This window comes from Limtongia smithiae (assembly GCF_038497785.1).
Source record: "Limtongia smithiae strain NRRL Y-17922 unplaced genomic scaffold V1518scaffold_2, whole genome shotgun sequence".
NCBI classification, from domain to species: Eukaryota; Fungi; Ascomycota; class Lipomycetes; order Lipomycetales; family Lipomycetaceae; genus Limtongia; species Limtongia smithiae.
This window is the reverse complement of record NW_027117623.1, coordinates 6971-23447: the sequence shown is the minus strand read 5'-3', so window position 1 is coordinate 23447 and position 16477 is coordinate 6971. Positions and strand designations below refer to the sequence as shown.

General features: G+C 52.3%; 5 protein-coding genes across 5 annotated transcripts; 1 reads left to right on the top strand and 4 right to left on the bottom strand.

Annotated features, from left to right (window-relative positions):
- Positions 1-119: 119 nt before the first annotated feature.
- V1518DRAFT_411223 (major facilitator superfamily domain-containing protein) lies at positions 120-2506 on the bottom strand. Its single transcript, XM_066902799.1, has 3 exons — positions 1836-2506; positions 1210-1769; positions 120-1160 (listed from the first exon to the last, which is right to left on the bottom strand). The coding sequence occupies exons 1-3, from the start codon at positions 2448-2450 to the stop codon at positions 368-370; spliced, it is 1968 nt and encodes a 655-aa protein (XP_066760998.1). The 5' UTR covers positions 2451-2506; the 3' UTR covers positions 120-367.
- Positions 2507-4646: 2140 nt separating this feature from the next.
- Positions 4647-6060, bottom strand: V1518DRAFT_411219 (uncharacterized protein). The gene is made up of 5 exons (XM_066902798.1): positions 5668-6060; positions 5521-5616; positions 5377-5467; positions 5119-5319; positions 4647-5059 (listed from the first exon to the last, which is right to left on the bottom strand). The coding sequence occupies exons 1-5, from the start codon at positions 5924-5926 to the stop codon at positions 4726-4728; spliced, it is 981 nt and encodes a 326-aa protein (XP_066760997.1). The 5' UTR covers positions 5927-6060; the 3' UTR covers positions 4647-4725.
- Positions 6061-6217: 157 nt separating this feature from the next.
- On the bottom strand, positions 6218-9177 carry V1518DRAFT_380439 (P-loop containing nucleoside triphosphate hydrolase protein). The gene is made up of 2 exons (XM_066901643.1): positions 8838-9177; positions 6218-8769 (listed from the first exon to the last, which is right to left on the bottom strand). The coding sequence occupies exons 1-2, from the start codon at positions 9048-9050 to the stop codon at positions 6301-6303; spliced, it is 2682 nt and encodes an 893-aa protein (XP_066760996.1). The 5' UTR covers positions 9051-9177; the 3' UTR covers positions 6218-6300.
- A 386-nt stretch (positions 9178-9563) lies between these two features.
- V1518DRAFT_145390 (uncharacterized protein) lies at positions 9564-13622 on the top strand. Its single transcript, XM_066900765.1, has 6 exons — positions 9564-10223; positions 10274-10909; positions 10966-11075; positions 11134-11246; positions 11306-11395; positions 11454-13622. Exons 1-6 carry the CDS (start codon positions 9715-9717, stop codon positions 13281-13283), a joined length of 3288 nt encoding a protein of 1095 aa, XP_066760995.1. The 5' UTR covers positions 9564-9714; the 3' UTR covers positions 13284-13622.
- A 71-nt stretch (positions 13623-13693) lies between these two features.
- V1518DRAFT_411211 (transcription initiation factor TFIID subunit A-domain-containing protein) lies at positions 13694-15202 on the bottom strand. The gene has a single exon (XM_066902797.1). It carries the CDS (start codon positions 15146-15148, stop codon positions 13961-13963), a length of 1188 nt encoding a protein of 395 aa, XP_066760994.1. The 5' UTR covers positions 15149-15202; the 3' UTR covers positions 13694-13960.
- Between the last annotated feature and the right edge of the window lie 1275 nt (positions 15203-16477).

Below are 16477 nucleotides of genomic sequence, written 5' to 3'. Positions count from 1 at the left end.
TACGTGTGACTCAAATCAATGGGCGTTGCGATAGCAGCTAAGATAAGCATTTGAGCCACAATTCGTATTTGTGGTGAGAAGTACGCTGCTGCAGGCGACGAGAATTTAGCCAGAAAATGTGGATACACTAGACGTCTCTTATATTAGAAGAACTAGTTAATGCAAGATAATATGTAAACCCAGTCTATATTATTAAACCCCAGAAGCGATAAAAAAAATGCAGATAATTAAAAATACATATGAATTAACAAAAGATTCCCCAAAATCTAGCACAAGAGGCCGTCCGTTTGCAGGCAGGCCTAGCAAAAATTTTGATTAAAATCCGTCAAATTATTACCGCTCCAAAAAAGGAGACTGTGCGGCGGGATTAGTTGGAAACAGAGTACGCTGTCATGTTACCCCATATAGACCGCAAGTGAGCGCCATAACGGTAGAAACCAAACGGAATAAGAACCATAGCAAGAGAGATAAAGGCAAGCAGCCAACTGGCCCATTGCAGCCCTAATCGATGGTACATCTGCGTGGTAAACAGAGGAAATGCGGCGCCGCCAGCGGAGCGAGTGAAGACCTTTGCGGCCAAAGCAGATGCAGCAATGCGCTCGTACGAGTCAATGATGTAGTTATTGACGGAAAAGTAGATGAGCACCATGCCGTAGCCGAAAGCCAGACCTGCCGACGATGGACCGACCCATATGATCTTCTTGTATGAGGTAGCGCCGAGAATGAAGAGAGCGACAGGAACAAAGGGAGCTCCGATCATGGCACCAATCAGGCGATCCTCAGGAACAGCTTTTCTCATGGAGATAGTCTTCGAGTACATCTTCTCGAGGACAGGAGTCGTGACTAGAGCGAACATGGCACCTATTAAGATAGGAATAAACATAAGACCTATGATACCGTCGTTATAGTCGTGGAGCTCTGTGAATATGACCGGGTACGCGAAGAAGAAAGCGTAGAGAAGGGAGTAAATAAGAACAATGTACATGTTCATGAGATCCAGAACGGGCTCGGTCAAGATCAAGTGGATGGGTGTCAACAAAACAGTACGGATGATTTCGGAGAGCGGCTGCTTTAGTTTCTCTTGTTCTGTCATGATCATAGGGTTGCCAGTTTCTTTTCGTAATTTCTTTGCGCGGTTCTTCAAGATAGTCGGAGCATAGCTGTAAACGTTAGCACTCGGACCAGAAAGACAACAAAAGTGGAACATACGTTTCTGGAATGGTAGCGACGATGACGAACATAGCCCCGGCGAAGGCCAGGTTAACCCAGAAGATAAGATCGAGTCTACCAGAACCAATATTGATCCAGCCGCAAACGAGAGGGCCGAACACAGGACCGCAGTACGGAGCGGCAGCAAAGTAAGCAATAGCATTACCACGGTGCTCCGCCGGCCAGATATCAGCGATGGTGCCGCCAGCGAGGACGAGTCCAGAACTTGAAAAAACGCCGCACAGGAACCGTGATACTAAGAGACCACCAATATTCGGCGAAAGCGCGCAAGGAATGTTAAAAATGGTGTACAGGAGGAGAGAGATAAAATAGACAGGTCGGCGACCGATCTGTTCGGACAATGGCGACCAAGCCAAAGGACCGACAGCGAAACCGATGACCATGATCGAGCAAGTGAGAATGGCGACCTCTTGGCTAACATTATACTTGTCCTCGATCAAGCCCAGGCCACCAGTGACACATGACGACCCAAAGGCGACGCAGATAACAAGCATAGAGACTACCATAGTCACATACCACTTATATCCTTTGCTCCAGTTCTGTACTGTAAGTTAATAAAGCAGTTCTGGGACAGATATTAAATAAGATATCAAACAACTACTGACAATTGGGTTGGCTTTGTCGCCGATGGTGAAGGTAACGAATTCGATCTCGGGCTCGCCCTTCTCCTCCTCGCCTTCGTTGAGAGAAGGCAGGGTCGGAACTCTGGTGGGTATGCGGCGGAACGAGCGAATGGACGAAATTGGCACGAGACCAGTCTCAGTTTCGGCAGTGTACTCGTCAGGGAACTCAGCCTGATCTGAGCGCTCAGTAGCGAAGGGGAAGTTCACGTCAGTGGTAGCGGTACGCGAGAGACGAGTCTCTAGGGTGGCGGCAGTCTCTGTGCGGTAAAGGCCATTGGCGCTCATGACCGGCATGGCGCCGGAGCTAGCTTCATCATCTTGCAGAGTGGCTATGGGGACGAGGCCAGAGGGAGTCTCGACTTCGTACTCTTGGGGGAACTGTGCGCGACGAACATCGACAGTGTCGAAAGGGAAGTTGACGTCAGCGGTGCCGCCGGGGATGGTCTTGGAGAGGGTTGTGCCGAGGCTCGGGTTGCCGAAGTCCTTGCCGATAATGGGGCGATTTTGCTCAGCAGCGGCGGTCTGCTCTGCGATAGTGGAGGAGCCAGAGGACTGTGAGGCCTTTTCGTCGTCCTGAGAGGAATTGTTGCCGGCCATTGTGAGGATGGGAGGGACGGCTCGCAAGAAGGAGATGTGAATACAGAGTGCTGGAGACACAATGAGGAGCAATACTGCCCGGGGGGGAGGGCGTCTATATATAATGGACGGCGCACATTACCGCCGCATGTGCCATGGCGCGCACCGCCACAAGGAAGCGAGCTATAGCCCCTGCGCCAAGCCCGATCTGGCGCCGCGCCACCACCAGCGTGACGGTGGCGCGACATGCGGGGAGGTTGCGCCACACTCCTACTCCCAACGCGGCGACTGGCGCAGACGCGTATCCGGAGTAGCCGGCGAGATTCTCTGCCGGCAATTGAGACGTCGCGGCGCGCAGAACGCGCGGGAGAAGCGCGTGAAAGGCGGCGGCAGGAGGCCACAGGGGCAAGACCATGTCCTGGTCGCGATGACGGCTCTGGAAGTGCTGCTACTTGCAGCCGTGAACGAGGCCGGGGCTGCGCCGGAGAGCCGCACGGTGGTGCTGTTGTGCCACTATGACGCGCAACGTGGCAGATGCGCCGGAACCGGGCCGCTCATGTGGCGAATATGCCTACGCTGCGGCGCGCTGCTGCGCCACTCCGCGATCGTCGCTGGTCCCGTGGCCCGCCTTCAATTCCATAGTTGCTTTTTCTGCTGTGCCATGAGCGCATGGCAGTCGCCGCAGTCCAGGCCGCACAAGGCCACTCCGCTTCACATGTGCTGCGTGCGCTGCCAGCAAAGCGCTCAGAGTGATGCGATGCGAGACGACGGAGTGCGTGCCGCTGCGGACCGTGTTGGGGGGTGCTCGTTTTCGGCGGCGGGCACGGAGAGCTGCTAGCGCCGCGTGCGGCTCGGATGTGACATCACCGTCAACCGCCCGGCATCGTGTGCTGCAAACCGCCCAGCACCGGCGCGTCGCCGAGTCCTTCACGCATCGCTGCGGCACGCGTTCTCCGCCACAGTCTTCCACGCTCGTCTGCATCCCGCTGCTATCTGCTCAGGCAGCTGCGAGCCGAACGACTAGTAGAGCAGCGCGGTGCGGGAAACTGCGCGTGCGCTGCTTGTGCTTTGTTAATTATTTCGCTGGTCTTCGCCTTCCGCAGAAGCCGGGAGGCACAACAACGACATCTACAAGCGCGTAGAGTGCTCGTTGCATGTGCGACCCCTGCGCGTGAGTACCATCCCATTCTAATATAGGCAATCTGTCTACGTGTACGCGGTTAATCCGCACGACGGCTAGCTGCCGTTGCAACTATGCGCACTACAGAGCAGTGTAGCAGCAAGCAAGTGCCTCCGTGCGTCGAACAACGAGAATCTACAAGGCTAGACAAACTTGCCGTTGGTGGTGTTCTTCGTCAGACCCTTGCATGCCGGGCCTGTGATCCGCAGTGCGGAATAGCGTGGTTATCACGTATAAGATCCCACTTGCCTTCTTGGCTAATTGAATATGATACCATAGCACAATCTAAACAGCCCATGAGATTTTCAGGTCTCTGTAATCCGGACCATCCGACAAAACTCGTTCGGACATTCGGACTGCCTACCCTGCTCAGCCGTCGCCATGTTGTTCCCACACCAAATGCGCTGTAGCTTGTCGCGAGAAAGAAAGGAAGCGCGCACTAGTGCCGCGGACAAGCCCCCACCCAGTTGCCATCCAGACAACTGACTTGTCTGGTTCCTCCAAGCTTGCAGTACTCATCTTGCAATCCTGATGCCGCGGCAGGTAGTGGCCATTTCTGCGGCCCGTTCCGTTGAGACGGAGCCTAAGCAGCTCTCGCGAAACTGCCGCGATGTCGGAAGCTACTACCACATCGCCCGAATGCGCCGCAGCACGAGCGGCGCAGACAACCAGGGGCTGCAGGTTAGGGCTAAACATGGTTCAATTTCGCGCCTTCCGGCCGGCCTCGTCGCAGACACCGCGCCCAGCCGCCCTTAGGTCGCATTCGCCGCCCATGACAGCCGTGCTCGCCACAGTCGCGGCAACTCTGGGCGCGCGATCCGTGAGTAGCACTGACATGAAACTGGAAGCGGAGCCGGCGACGGCCAGGGCCAGGCAGCGTGCAGGGGCCACCGATGGGAGCGACGGGTGCGCCCGGAGCGCACGCCGGAGCGGAGTGCGCCGCTGGCGGCGGAGACCGGGCTTTGTTCCTCGCGGATTAATCCACGCCGCCTACAGTGCCGCGCTCGTACACCGGACCCCCTCCGGCATTCTATTTCCGTCCCCGTCTGAGAATTTCATTGTCTTCTCCTCGCCTCCACCATCCCCCGTCAGTTTGCTTCGCCTCTCTCGCTGCGGCTACGCGCTCTTGACAGCATGCACGAAGCTTGCCGTATCAAGCACGTTGCTTGTGATGACGCCCGCCTGCCGCAGAATGTTCACCGTGCGCTTCACAATCGCGTCCTCGTCCACCTGCGCCACGTCGTCCACGAACTGCACCGTCTCCATCCACGCCCTCGCGTCCTCCGCAGTGTAATCCAGGTTCGTCGCAATGTACTCCACCGCCTGCTCGGGATTAGCGCGGAAGTGCCCAATACCCTTGTTCAGCGCCCCAAAGAACTTCGCCAGTGAGCCCTTCTCAGCCTCGGCCTCCACCGTTGCGCTGCTTGCAGTGATCGTCCACGATGGCCATCTAAAGTTTGTGTCAGTTCCTCTGTTGAACGCTAGTTAAGCGCCGCCCATGATACTCACGGCGTAAAAATCTTCCCCACGTATTTGATCTCTTTCGTGTCGTAGTACCGCTTGGATGTGAACAGCTCCCACATGAACGCGTCCGACGAGCTGTCGTTCACGCTCACCCTCAAGTTCTTGAAGTTCGTCAGAATCTTGAAATCAAACGACTCCTTCCATCCTTCCTGCTGCGCCAGTACAAAAGGCATCACATAGGAGCCACTGTGTTCACATCAGCTTCGCTCTTGGCTTCCAGTCGACCACCCTCTTCCCACTCACCTGCCAATGCGACTGATGCCAATCCGACCTCCCTGCAAGTCTTTCACCGAGGTGACATCTGCCCGGTTGATTCCTGTGCTAATTGCCCAGCCTATCAAACCTTGTAAGCACTATAATCTCTCCACGTTCTCTGAACTAACTCACACAATGGCGACTGCACGTATGTCCCCACGATTTTAAACCAGTCCTGCCCCTTGCCTAGTCCTGCAACAAAGCCTTCCGTCAATCCGATCGCGACATCTGTTCACCATTAGCTCTCTTCCACCATACTTCCCTCTCCACCCAGCATACCAATGTCCTTCGCCTTGAGCGCTTCAATCATATGTCCCGTGCCAGACACATACGGCACGAATTCAGGCTCAATTCCGGCATCGCGGTAGAATCCCTCATTCTTGGCAAAGAAAATCGGCGTTGAAAAGTGCTCCGGCACGTAGCCCACCGTCAGCGCTTTCGCGGCCGTTCGCGTCGTCGAGAAGCCGCGCTGCATCTGCACACTTGACGCAGTTATCTTCGCAATTCTCTGCATCATCGTGTTTTGTCCTACTCTCATCTCCGTCGACGCGTGATTGGCTCAGTTTTCTCAGGGTAGCGTATGTGACCGGCACATTTGCTCACGGCGACAGCTCGATCGCAGTTGGTCTCCCCTGATTTCACGAAAGCTTGCTCGGCACAGCCGCTCCACCAATCCCCTAGTTCATCAGCTTCCTCACAAGCCAACACAACGACATTGGACGCATTGTTTTTTGCGTTGCTATCTACAACCGCCAAAAGTAACTGGCCAGACAGTCTAAGCCGCAGTCCTGTCCATCTTCATAGTACGGCGGTGTCTTCTCGCCTTCGATCTTTCATATACTCTTTAATTACTTTTCATTACTCATAATTATACATCTTCTAAAACTTTTCCTTCCATTTCCATATATGCACCTAATCCAGATCTTCCTCCATCAGCTCATCATCTGAGTCGAGCTCCATAGGCTCCGCATCGATATCTCGCTCATGGTTAGGCAACACTTCAAGCCCATTGCCGTTCGACGATAACACGACCTTCGCAATCTCGTTGTCCCGCACTTGGTTACGCAAAATCAACACCGCCAGCTTGTTCAAAACCTCATTCTGAATCAATCTGTTCAGCGGACGAGCACCAAGATCCTTGGAATACCCGTGCTCGCACAAGAAATCTTTGGCCGTATCATCAACCTCGATCTTGATGTTCTTGTTGTTGCCCTCCATCCGCTTCGTGACTTCCATGAGGCGCAAGTCAACAATCTTCTTGATATTCTTGCGTGACAAGCGGTTGAACACGACCATCGATGAGATACGATTCAAGAACTCGGGTCGGAAATGCGCGCGCACAGCGTCCATAACATGCGATTTGGTAACTTCATCGATATGCGAAGACGACGTTGCCTGAATGTATTCTGCGCCCAGGTTTGATGTCAGGATAACAATGCAGTTGGCAGCATTTACAAGCTTTCCCGAACTCGCGTGGATAATACCGTCGTCCAGAAGCTGAAGAAGGACCGTCAAAACTTCGGGCGCCGCTTTCTCGACTTCGTCAAATAGCAGAACCGAATAAGGACGGCGCAGCAAGGCCTCCGTAAGAATGCCGCCTTGTTCATAGCCAACGTAGCCCGGCGCGGCTCCAAGAAGCTTTGATGCTGACCACTTGTCACCCAGCTCAGAACAATCGATACGGATCATCGCCTTTTCGTCTGCAAAGAGAAAACCAGCAAGCTTCTTTGCCAGCTCTGTTTTACCCGAGCCACTGAGACCGAGGAAAAGAAAGCTGCTTGGAGCATTCGGATTCGAAAGGCCGGCACGATTCAATCTGATAGCGTTCGAAACTGCTTTCACGGCTTCGGTCTGTCCAACGACCTGTCTAGCCAGCTCACGCTCCATGTTGATTAACTTCACGTTCTCTGCCTGGCTTAGCTTGTTGACAGGAATTCCGGTAAGACGAGCGACAGTCTCGGCAATGATTTCGGGCGAAACGAGATCCTCTAGTAAGACCTTTTGTGACGTCTCCTTGTCGTTCTCCAATGTCTCAATACGCCTCTTGATATCCGGAATTGCGAAGTATCGCAGATCTGCAGCGGCGGCGTTGTCTCGTCGTCTCTCGGCATCCTGAGCTTTGTGCTCTAATTCTTCAAGGCGCTTGCGCAAGTCGTTCAGCTCCTCCAAGCCCTTGCGTTCTTGATGGAATCTTTCCCGTAACGGCGCAAGTTCTTCTTCGAGACTGGCTGCCTTCTGACGCGCATCTCGTAAACGGTCATTCGTAGTTTGATCGCTCTTTGCCGCATCGGATGTATCGCGCTCTAAAGCGCTGATCTCCACTTGAACCAGTTGAAGCTGGCGCTCCAGCGTGTCAAGCTGCTCAGGCCGAGAATCGCGAGCCACGGCAACAGATGCAGCAGCTTCGTCAATCAGATCAACCGCCGAATCGGGAAGGCGTCGATATGTAAGGTAGCGAGAAGCAAGCTGCGCGGCCGCGACGAGAGCATTATCCAAGATGCGAACGCCGTGGTGCAGCTCATACTTGGCCTGCAGTCCTCGAAGAATGGCCACTGTCTCGCGAACAGTAGGTTCACGTACATCAACCTTCTGAAAACGTCGTTCAAACGCGGCGTCCTTCTCGATGTATTTCCGATACTCCTCGACTGTAGTGGCACCAATGCAGTGAAGCTGGCCACGTGCCAGCATAGGTTTGAGAAGGTTCGCGGCATCGGTCTTGCCATCACCCATGAGCATGTGGATTTCGTCGATGAAGAGAATGATCATTTCCTTGGCACTCTCGATCTCCTTGAGCACGCCCTTAATGCGTTCCTCGAACTCGCCCTGAAACTTGGCACCAGCCTTCAAAGCACCAAGATCCAGCGACATGAGCCGGCAGCCAGATAGAACGGTGGGAACGTCACCGTCGATGATCCGCTGGGCGACACCCTCGACGACACTTGTCTTGCCAACACCGGGATCGCCGATAAGGCAAGGATTCGACTTAGTTCGTCGGGCCAGAACGCGGATACACCTTCGAATCTCTTCCTCTCGGCCGATAACGGGGTCGAGCTTGCCTTCGCGGGCCATCTCTGTGAGATCGGCGGCATATTTCTTCAGATATTCGAATTCATCGGACGTGTCTGCAGTCCGTGAGTCAATTCGCTTGTTGCCGCGGACGCTTTCGATAGCGGTCTTGAGTGTGTCGGGACGAATGGATGCCTCCTTAAGCAAGTCCTGGATGGACCGGTCGTCGAGGAGGGCGAGCAGTAGATGGTCCTGGCCGATGAATGAGTCTTTCTGACTCTTGCTGATTTTGTTGGCACCCTGTAGGGCCTTTGCTGCTGCGGCGGAGGGAAGCACCTGATCCGGCGCGGGAGATTGTGACGGAATCCTGACGATCTAGCCAAAGCGGTTAGTCGCATGAACATAATTATGCCGGATGCTGGACGCATTAAAACAAAACTCACCTGTTTGTTGATAAGACGCTGCAGTGTCGGCCATTCATAGCGGGCCTTTTCAACAATAACGCGCAGATATGGCGGACTGTCGTCAGACTCTGGAAGGGCCATGGCCGCAAACAAGTGGATGGGAGTGAGCTGAGCATGGTTGTATTCCGTCGCGATTTGGCTAGAATTCTGGAGAATCGTGGCGGCACGGTCGGTGAACTGCATGTCGGACATGGCTGCGAAAAGTTTGTGAGTGTTCGTATAGTTGTTCGTGTATGATAAACAAGGCCGACGAAGGGGCCAGGACGGGTGTTAAATAGACGCCAGAGGATGTGGGTGGTGTGTCTCGCCGCCGTTCGACGCGACGCTGCCAGATGCACCTCGAACTTTCCCTGTTTAACTTGACGTCATTAACTAGGGCTAGGGTATCTGACTCAATGCGCGCCACCTCAGCGCCTGCTCTCTCCACCGCTTCGCCCCAAGAGCGCAGTGCCTTCGCAACCCAGCCTCTCGTCTCACTGTTCCATCCGCTAGCTGTGCGTGGCCCGGCTGCGCGCGTTCAGTGGGGCGGGCCGCCTATTCGTGTTGTCCGATGAACTTGCCTGGTCTCAGCAAGCCGCAGCCTGTGGCGTGTGCGGCTCGGCGCCCGGCTGTGGCGGTGCCCTGGCTGGCGTGCCAGGAAGCCGCCGTCTGTCCAAGGGCGTCTTCACCCTCATCTCCGGCGTCCCCTCCATTTCCTACACAACTCGCCGCAAGCTTGCCCGCGCCAGGCACCTTCGGGCCACGCTGTTGCTATTGCTTTGGTGGCATCCTCGTGCCAGATCTCTGCGGTTCCCGCGGTTCCCGATATCAGCCCTCACTCATCTACCCTGCTATGCATTAGACTGCTGCGCGAGACATGTCCTTCAAATCCGTCGTCATCGCCTATCTTGTCGGCGGCGTAACATTCATTCCTCTGGTGATTTTTGCCGTTTTGTACTATATCTACAACTCCCTTCCTGAGGTCGATGCGAACGGTAACATCATCGCTGTTCCAGATCCTAATTCACCAAGGACCGAGGAGCAGATCCGGCGCGATCGGGAAGAAGAGCGCAAACAGAATGACAAAACTGCCGCCGAAGAGAAGCTACGGGAATTGGAGAACCAAGTCGGAATTGGTGTCGATGCCTACATGACCGGATGGCTTGCTGTCTCGCGCGAGTTCAAGCTTCAGCGTTCCACCGCCAGCGACAAGTCCGGTTCCTTGAACGAGACAGCATATACGTCAATCTATAAACACCTTATGGATCGGAAACAGGCATCCGCCTCTACTCCGTCTTTGCAGTCAACCACCATGCCGTCGCCAGACGGCAAACCGCGGGCTCGACCGAAGAAGATGACAGCCAACACGTATTTTGCTGTTCTAAGGTAGCGCCAACTCTCCTCATTCTCGCCATGATTTACTCACATGCATTCAGACACGGTAACCTGTTTTTATATGATACACCCGAGCAGATGAACGTGCAGCAAGTCATCGTCCTTGCGAACCACGCTGTCACTATTTGGCCACCGGATGCTCCGGATGGCCAGCTGTTCATTCGACGAAATGCCATCTGTCTGATCCCCAAAACAGGTAATCGGGCTTTCCATGGAAGGTACAACCCGGCAGAACCGCCGAAGCACGCCTACTACTTGTTTTCTGAAAGCTGTTCAGAAAAGGAGGATTTCTATTTCGCTCTTCTTCGCGCTTCAATGCGGGTGCCACGCAAGGATCTTGACGGATCGACACAAGGACGGCATTCTCTTCCAGGCTATCCCGACCCTCTCGTGGATGCACACCCGCTATCCTTTAACGACAGTGATATTGTCAACTTAATGCGCACATTGCACTCAAGTGACTCTCATCTTGAGACAATGTGGCTCAATGCTCTCATCGGCAGGATGTTTCTCGCTCTTAATCAGACTGCGGCTCTGGAAAACTTTGTGAAGAGCAGAATTGATACAAAGCTCTCCCGAGTGAATCGACCCTCGTTCTTGGGAGACATTACGGTGACAAAAGTACACTGTGGAACTTCTCCTCCATTCTTGACGAACCCCAAATTAAAGGAATTCTCGTATGTTCTTGTTGGAGTTCTCAACTGCATTTAATCGTACTAAGCTATGACTTCAGCAAAGATGGAATGCTTACCGTTGCCGCCAATTTGAGTTACGAAGGCGACTTCAAGCTCGAAATAGCTACGAAAGCAACGATAAATTTGGGCTCTCGATTCAAGACGCGTGGTACATATATCTCGCTTCATTTTTAGTGTTGTTAGACCTTACTCATCAATTTCTGCAGAGGTCAGTCTGGTGCTACTTGTCGCCTTTAAGAAACTGGAAGGTTGCATCAACTTTTCACTCAAGCCGCCACCGTCGAACCGATTCTGGTACTGTTTTGAGTCCATGCCAAATGTAAGTTTGGCCAATTTGTTTGTATAATTGTTTGCAGCCTTACTGATAATTAATTTTAGATCGAGATGTATATCGAGCCGGTAGTCAGTTCCCGACAAATCACATATAGCATGGTTACTCGAGTAATAGAGAGCCGAATACTGGAAACTGTGAGTCTCAAACACAATATTGTATACGCTCGTACTTGTTCTCACTTGCTCTCTACAGCTTCGTGATTCGCTTGTGTATCCCTACATGGACGATTTGGCCTTTTTTGACACGTCATGCGACTTTTTCCGCGGTGGCATTTGGGATCGGTCAGTACGAGATTTTGACAAGACCTCACAACAAGATCCTACATCGCCAGCTTCCAACAAAGCTGAAGAGATCGAGGAATCGACAGAGTCTAGACCAACCAGTGAACTCCAGCAACATATGGACAATTTGAGTATGTCCTCGAACATGTCTACTGATTCTGACAGACGTAATCTATCGGAAGACGCTGTATCCGTGCCAGAGCTTAAATTTCGAAGGAAGGACAGTATTTCGGGTGAAGTGAGATCGTCCGGTGGGTTTACTGCGCCTGTTCCGGCAGTCGTTGCCACAGATCGAGTTAATATTGTGTACGTGGACGGTAAAGTGACCAGCCACAGTCCTTCCACTGCTCCGTCCTCAAGTCCATCTCTCGGACGAACATCAAGTAGGTCTAGCGGTCGTTCTTCCTTTTCTCGCAGTGAAGCCGAGCTGTTTCACCGATCCTCGACGGCACAAGCTACCATCGGCGGGCGCACCTCTAATAACGAGGATATACCTGGCGTCTCTAATATTGATTCTACAGACGAGATTACTCGTTCGGACACAACGTCGGAGCGATCATTCCGGGATGATGATGACCATCCAACGATTTCAGATTCTGTCAAAAAGTGGAGTAGCAAGTACTTCGCTACTGCCAAAAAGAATATGACGAGTCGCATAAACAACAATGGAAGTTTATCTAGCACAACTAGTCCAACATCCCTACATGAGGATCAGATCCAAAAGAGGATCATCGAGGCACAGCTATTGCAAAACGGGATTCCGCCTCGATCGGAGATCGATTCAGTATCGCGGTACACATCAGCCAATTCTATATCTACTTCTTCAAGGGCACAGGCAGTAGTGGCTAATAGATCGATGTCACCTTCTTCGCCATCTTCGATGGCTGGCTCACGACTATTTCAACCACCGCCAATATCACCTACAAGACGAAAACTTGTGGACCACGGTGAACGCACCACACCGCTTGTGGCAAAGAGCCCTGTGCCGCCACCACCATCTATGGAACGGTACAGCTCTGCTCCAAGGGAACCACGCCCCTACACAGCACCATCAAGTGACGGAGCGACGGCAGCAACCTTGCTTACCCAAGCCGAGCCATACTCAACAAGCAGCGTTGTGCGCGAGCCGACTCGGGCTGTCGCTCGGAAACCTGTCGATTATGGAGATACAGATAGCGGCTTACTGGTTTCGAGACTGCCAGTGTCGCAGCTCACGAGCTCTATATCGACTGTGATGCACAGTACTTCAGCGCAATCCGAGCACCCAGACGATTCAGCGGAAAATACAGAATCTCCGGACGCAGATCCCGCTGATGAAACACTTCAAAGCGAGGAGCACAAGAATGAAATTGCCGAAGGTTCCAATATTCCTATCCCCATTCCAACAACCCCGAGAAATCCCAGAGACCAGTTCGATTTACCACCGGTCAGTTTTGTGGATCTTGTTGACGAAGGAAACAGTCTTGGCCTTGGGAGCGGGTATGACTACACTAGCAGTCACCAGCTGTCGTCTTATTCGTCCAGTCCGAGCTATTCATCAAGCGCTGGATCTGCATATGCGTGGACTGATCATCGACACAATACTCATGACTCCGTGAATTCAGCTAGTGGTAGCAAGTCATCATTGCATAATGGAGGAGGAGCAATTGAGGGCTTAGGCGAAGGAAATTCTACAACAACCATTACACCTTCAGCCGCCTCGTCCGACACCGCTTCATTTACTACAGAGGACGCCCTTTAATTGTAATAGACGAATCTCAGAGTCTTGGTTCGCACTTGTGACCTTCCATAAAATAAAGTCTGCGCCCTCCACTGCTATTATCGAGCGACAGTTTGTTCTAGCATCGCCATTGGTACATGTGGTATGTGGGCTGGGGATTTTATGTACTGTATTTGTATCATGTTAGTTCTCAGTAGCGTCTCGTGAAATTGGTGTGATCTGCTTTATGACTGACTAGTGCACACCGAAATTATGCGAAGTACGGGCGTCAGCTTGCTCGAACACGCACTTGCGCACCTACGTGTCTGCGCTTTAGCGAAGTGCCTGACGACCCTATAGATTGACGAGGCAGTTTTTACCTGTGAATAGACTGTCATAGACTTCATGGCATCCATCAGGCTGTCTGGCAAGTCATGCTGTGTCAGCGCGACTAAAAGCTCGGATAAATTTATTTAAAAGATGCACGAACTACATCGACCAGAACGAGCTCAATATGAACATAAACAAGCCAACTTTAGATGGCAGACCAGCAAATTAAAATAGCTAAAGAAATGAGCGAGTCACAGGAACTTGTAAGACCATTCCAAAAAACAAACACGTAAACGTGACAGCTCCAAGCAAACTCGCTTCTCAGGGAAGCAATTTTGCAAACCGACTACAATCTGTGAACCTATTGCACACTCATTCCTATTGTACACTCATTTACCGGAAATTGAGCGGCTCGTATTGACACCAGTGACTTTCTGTATGTAGCTTTGTGTCGGATTCCATTTTCTGACCGAACGGACCTCATCAGCATTATAACCTGGAATTCGAATATTCCAGTTTCTCTCCAAATGAAGCTGAACGTCTTTCACATCTAGAGACGTAGATTTCCTGTGTTTAGCCAGGCGACAGCTGAATGACGCAACTGATTGAACAAATTCGTCTGCCAAATCAAGTAAAAGTTCTTCGACATCGCCATCAATGTTTGCATCACGTTGGTCACCATTTAGAGTGACTCCATTGATGCTGCTGCTTGTGCTAATCATGTCCTTCACCAGCTCGCTGAGTTTGCGCTTTGACAAAACACGCGCGGTTCCTCCATTCAACTCAAACGACGGTGGCCTGGTATAGGCTGGTGTGCTCAAAGCTGGAGAACTGATTGCATGCCCACCAGTTAATGTAGGTCGTGTCGGCTTCACAGTAGCAGGGATGGGCTTATTCACAGAGAGAGTTGCTGGAATATGCATCTGAGGTACCATACTACCCTGTGTGTTCATAATAGGTTGAGATTGATGAAGCGGCGGTTGAGGCCTCGCCGATGGCCCAGTCGGTGTCTGTGTCTGTGTCTGGGCTCCAGAAATCTCTCCGCCTGAACTCGGTGGTGTCGACAACTGCCTGCCGATCTGTTGTTGTGGCTGTGGCTGCTGCTGGATGGTCTGTTGTTGGCCCAATTGTCTCTGCGCGATCATCGTCTGAGCTCTGCGAATAGGGGAACCTTGTGGCACAGGTGACCCCTCTCTAGCTGCTGCGACAACTGCTGGATTAGCAATCTGGGAAATCGAATTCGGCGACGGTCGCGGACTGATGTTTGCATTAGGAGTGCTGGCAACACCGCGAAGCACGTTTAGCCTTGCTTGTTGTGCCATATGAGTTAACGAAGCTGCAGACTGGATCGGAGATTCCGCTCTGCCAGACGATGCAACAGCCTGCTTCTGTGACTGCAGCCGTTGAGCAGCCTGCACCTGTTGCTGTTGTAACTGTTGTTGCTGATGTTGTTGCTGCAGCAGCTGTTGTCGAGAATTTTGTTGCTGAACGTTCAATGCGGGGCGCGAAGTCAAAGATGCCTGCTTCTGCTGCAAACCCTGCTGCCCTGACGCAAACGACGGCTGGCCGGATTGCATATTCTGGGCCTGCTGTAACTGCTGCTGCTGCTGCTGCTGCTGCTGTTGTTGTTGTTGTTGTTGTTGTTGTTGTTGTTGTTGTTGTTGTTGTTGTTGTTGTTGTTGTTGTTGTTGTTGTTGTTGTACACGTTGAGCCTGCAATTGCGCGTAAATCTGCTGCTTATTGGCCGTAGTAGACTGCTGAGAAACAGTTTGCTGCATTACTGCCCCAGTCTGTTGAACAGCTGCAAGCTGACTCATCAAATTAGCCGCGGTAAGTGGCTGTTGCTGCGGCCGAGACACACCCGCAGATGGACCTCCAACCGATTTCATTTGTGCCTGCGCGAGTTGTTGTGCCTGAGACAGCAGCTGCTGCTGCGTCTGTTGTTGCTGTTGTTGTTGTTGCTGCTGCTGTTGTACTTGAAGCATAATCTTTTCAATCGTTGCTTGCAAGTCGCGCACCTCGCCCTGTAGCTTCATACGATCATCTTGAGTCAACTGACTGTTCTCTTTAAGCTGCTTTTCACGAGTCACAACTTTCGCGCTTAAATCATGAATCATCGTGCGTGCAGCTCGCAACTGGTTCTGTACTACCGTCTGCTGATCGGCGAGAGGTAAAGACGCAATGTGTCTTTGCTTCGCCGCATTCCGTTGCTGCAACTGCAGCTGCTGCTGTTGCTGCTGCTGCTGACGCTGCTGTGTTGTTAGACCGGTTGCAGACTGCTGAAGGCCAACGGAGGAGTTTCCGTGGGTCCCTTGCGGCACCATTCGTGCGCTATTAGCAGCGGCCGTCTGTGCAGCCCGAACATTAGGACCAGTCAACTTCCGCGCGAATTCCCTGATCTTATTGGCACTTTCTATCAAGCCATTATATTCCGGCGTGTCTCGCCCATATTGCTGAGCCTGCGTCATGCAGAGCTTGTACTGTTCCAAGAGCCTGCTTAGTTGCTCTTGCGGAGTCAGAGTTTGCTGAGACACGCCTCCAGAGCGAGTTGCTAAGCCAGTCTGTGGCATTATATTCAGTTGACCCTGACGAGACTGAACATAGCCTACTCGTTGCGGTGCCGGTGTGCCTCCATCAATGCTCTGCTGCGACGGCGTTTGACCATCTTGAGAATGCTGCGGAGTAGACATGATCGGTGGAGATCCCTGCATGCCATGCGGTTAGACAAAACGACCCACAATTCCCACAAACTATTGTACATACAAATCAAAAAATGGAGTAAAATATGTACACGTCAGCTAAAGAATTGCACGATTTTAAATTCGTGTCGTGAAGTTTTCGCCACCAAATTGAGGTGGAAATCGGTGACCGATTGGCTTGAACGCCAACTCAGCTTTCCAAGTTAT

Bases quoted from the DNA above. Each gene is read 5' to 3' on its own strand.
- V1518DRAFT_411223 (XM_066902799.1), bottom strand. From the start codon at position 2,450: ATGGCCGGCAACAATTCCTCTCAGGACGACGAAAAGGCCTCACAGTCC. The intron at 1,770-1,835 runs GTCAGTAGTTGT...CTTACAGTACAG, and splicing joins GCGACAAAGCCAACCCAATT to AACTGGAGCAAAGGATATAA. The intron at 1,161-1,209 runs GTATGTTCCACT...TAACGTTTACAG, and splicing joins GTCGCTACCATTCCAGAAAC to CTATGCTCCGACTATCTTGA.
- V1518DRAFT_411219 (XM_066902798.1), bottom strand. From the start codon at position 5,926: ATGAGAGTAGGACAAAACACGATGATGCAGAGAATTGCGAAGATAACT. The intron at 5,617-5,667 runs GTATGCTGGGTG...AATGGTGAACAG, and splicing joins GCTCAAGGCGAAGGACATTG to ATGTCGCGATCGGATTGACG. The intron at 5,468-5,520 runs GTGAGTTAGTTC...AAGGTTTGATAG, and splicing joins ATACGTGCAGTCGCCATTGT to GCTGGGCAATTAGCACAGGA.
- V1518DRAFT_380439 (XM_066901643.1), bottom strand. From the start codon at position 9,050: ATGTCCGACATGCAGTTCACCGACCGTGCCGCCACGATTCTCCAGAAT. The intron at 8,770-8,837 runs GTGAGTTTTGTT...CGCTTTGGCTAG, and splicing joins AGCGTCTTATCAACAAACAG to ATCGTCAGGATTCCGTCACA.
- V1518DRAFT_145390 (XM_066900765.1), top strand. From the start codon at position 9,715: ATGTCCTTCAAATCCGTCGTCATCGCCTATCTTGTCGGCGGCGTAACA. The intron at 10,224-10,273 runs GTAGCGCCAACT...ACATGCATTCAG, and splicing joins ACGTATTTTGCTGTTCTAAG to ACACGGTAACCTGTTTTTAT. The intron at 11,247-11,305 runs GTAAGTTTGGCC...AATTAATTTTAG, and splicing joins GTTTTGAGTCCATGCCAAAT to ATCGAGATGTATATCGAGCC.
- V1518DRAFT_411211 (XM_066902797.1), bottom strand. From the start codon at position 15,148: ATGCAATCCGGCCAGCCGTCGTTTGCGTCAGGGCAGCAGGGTTTGCAG.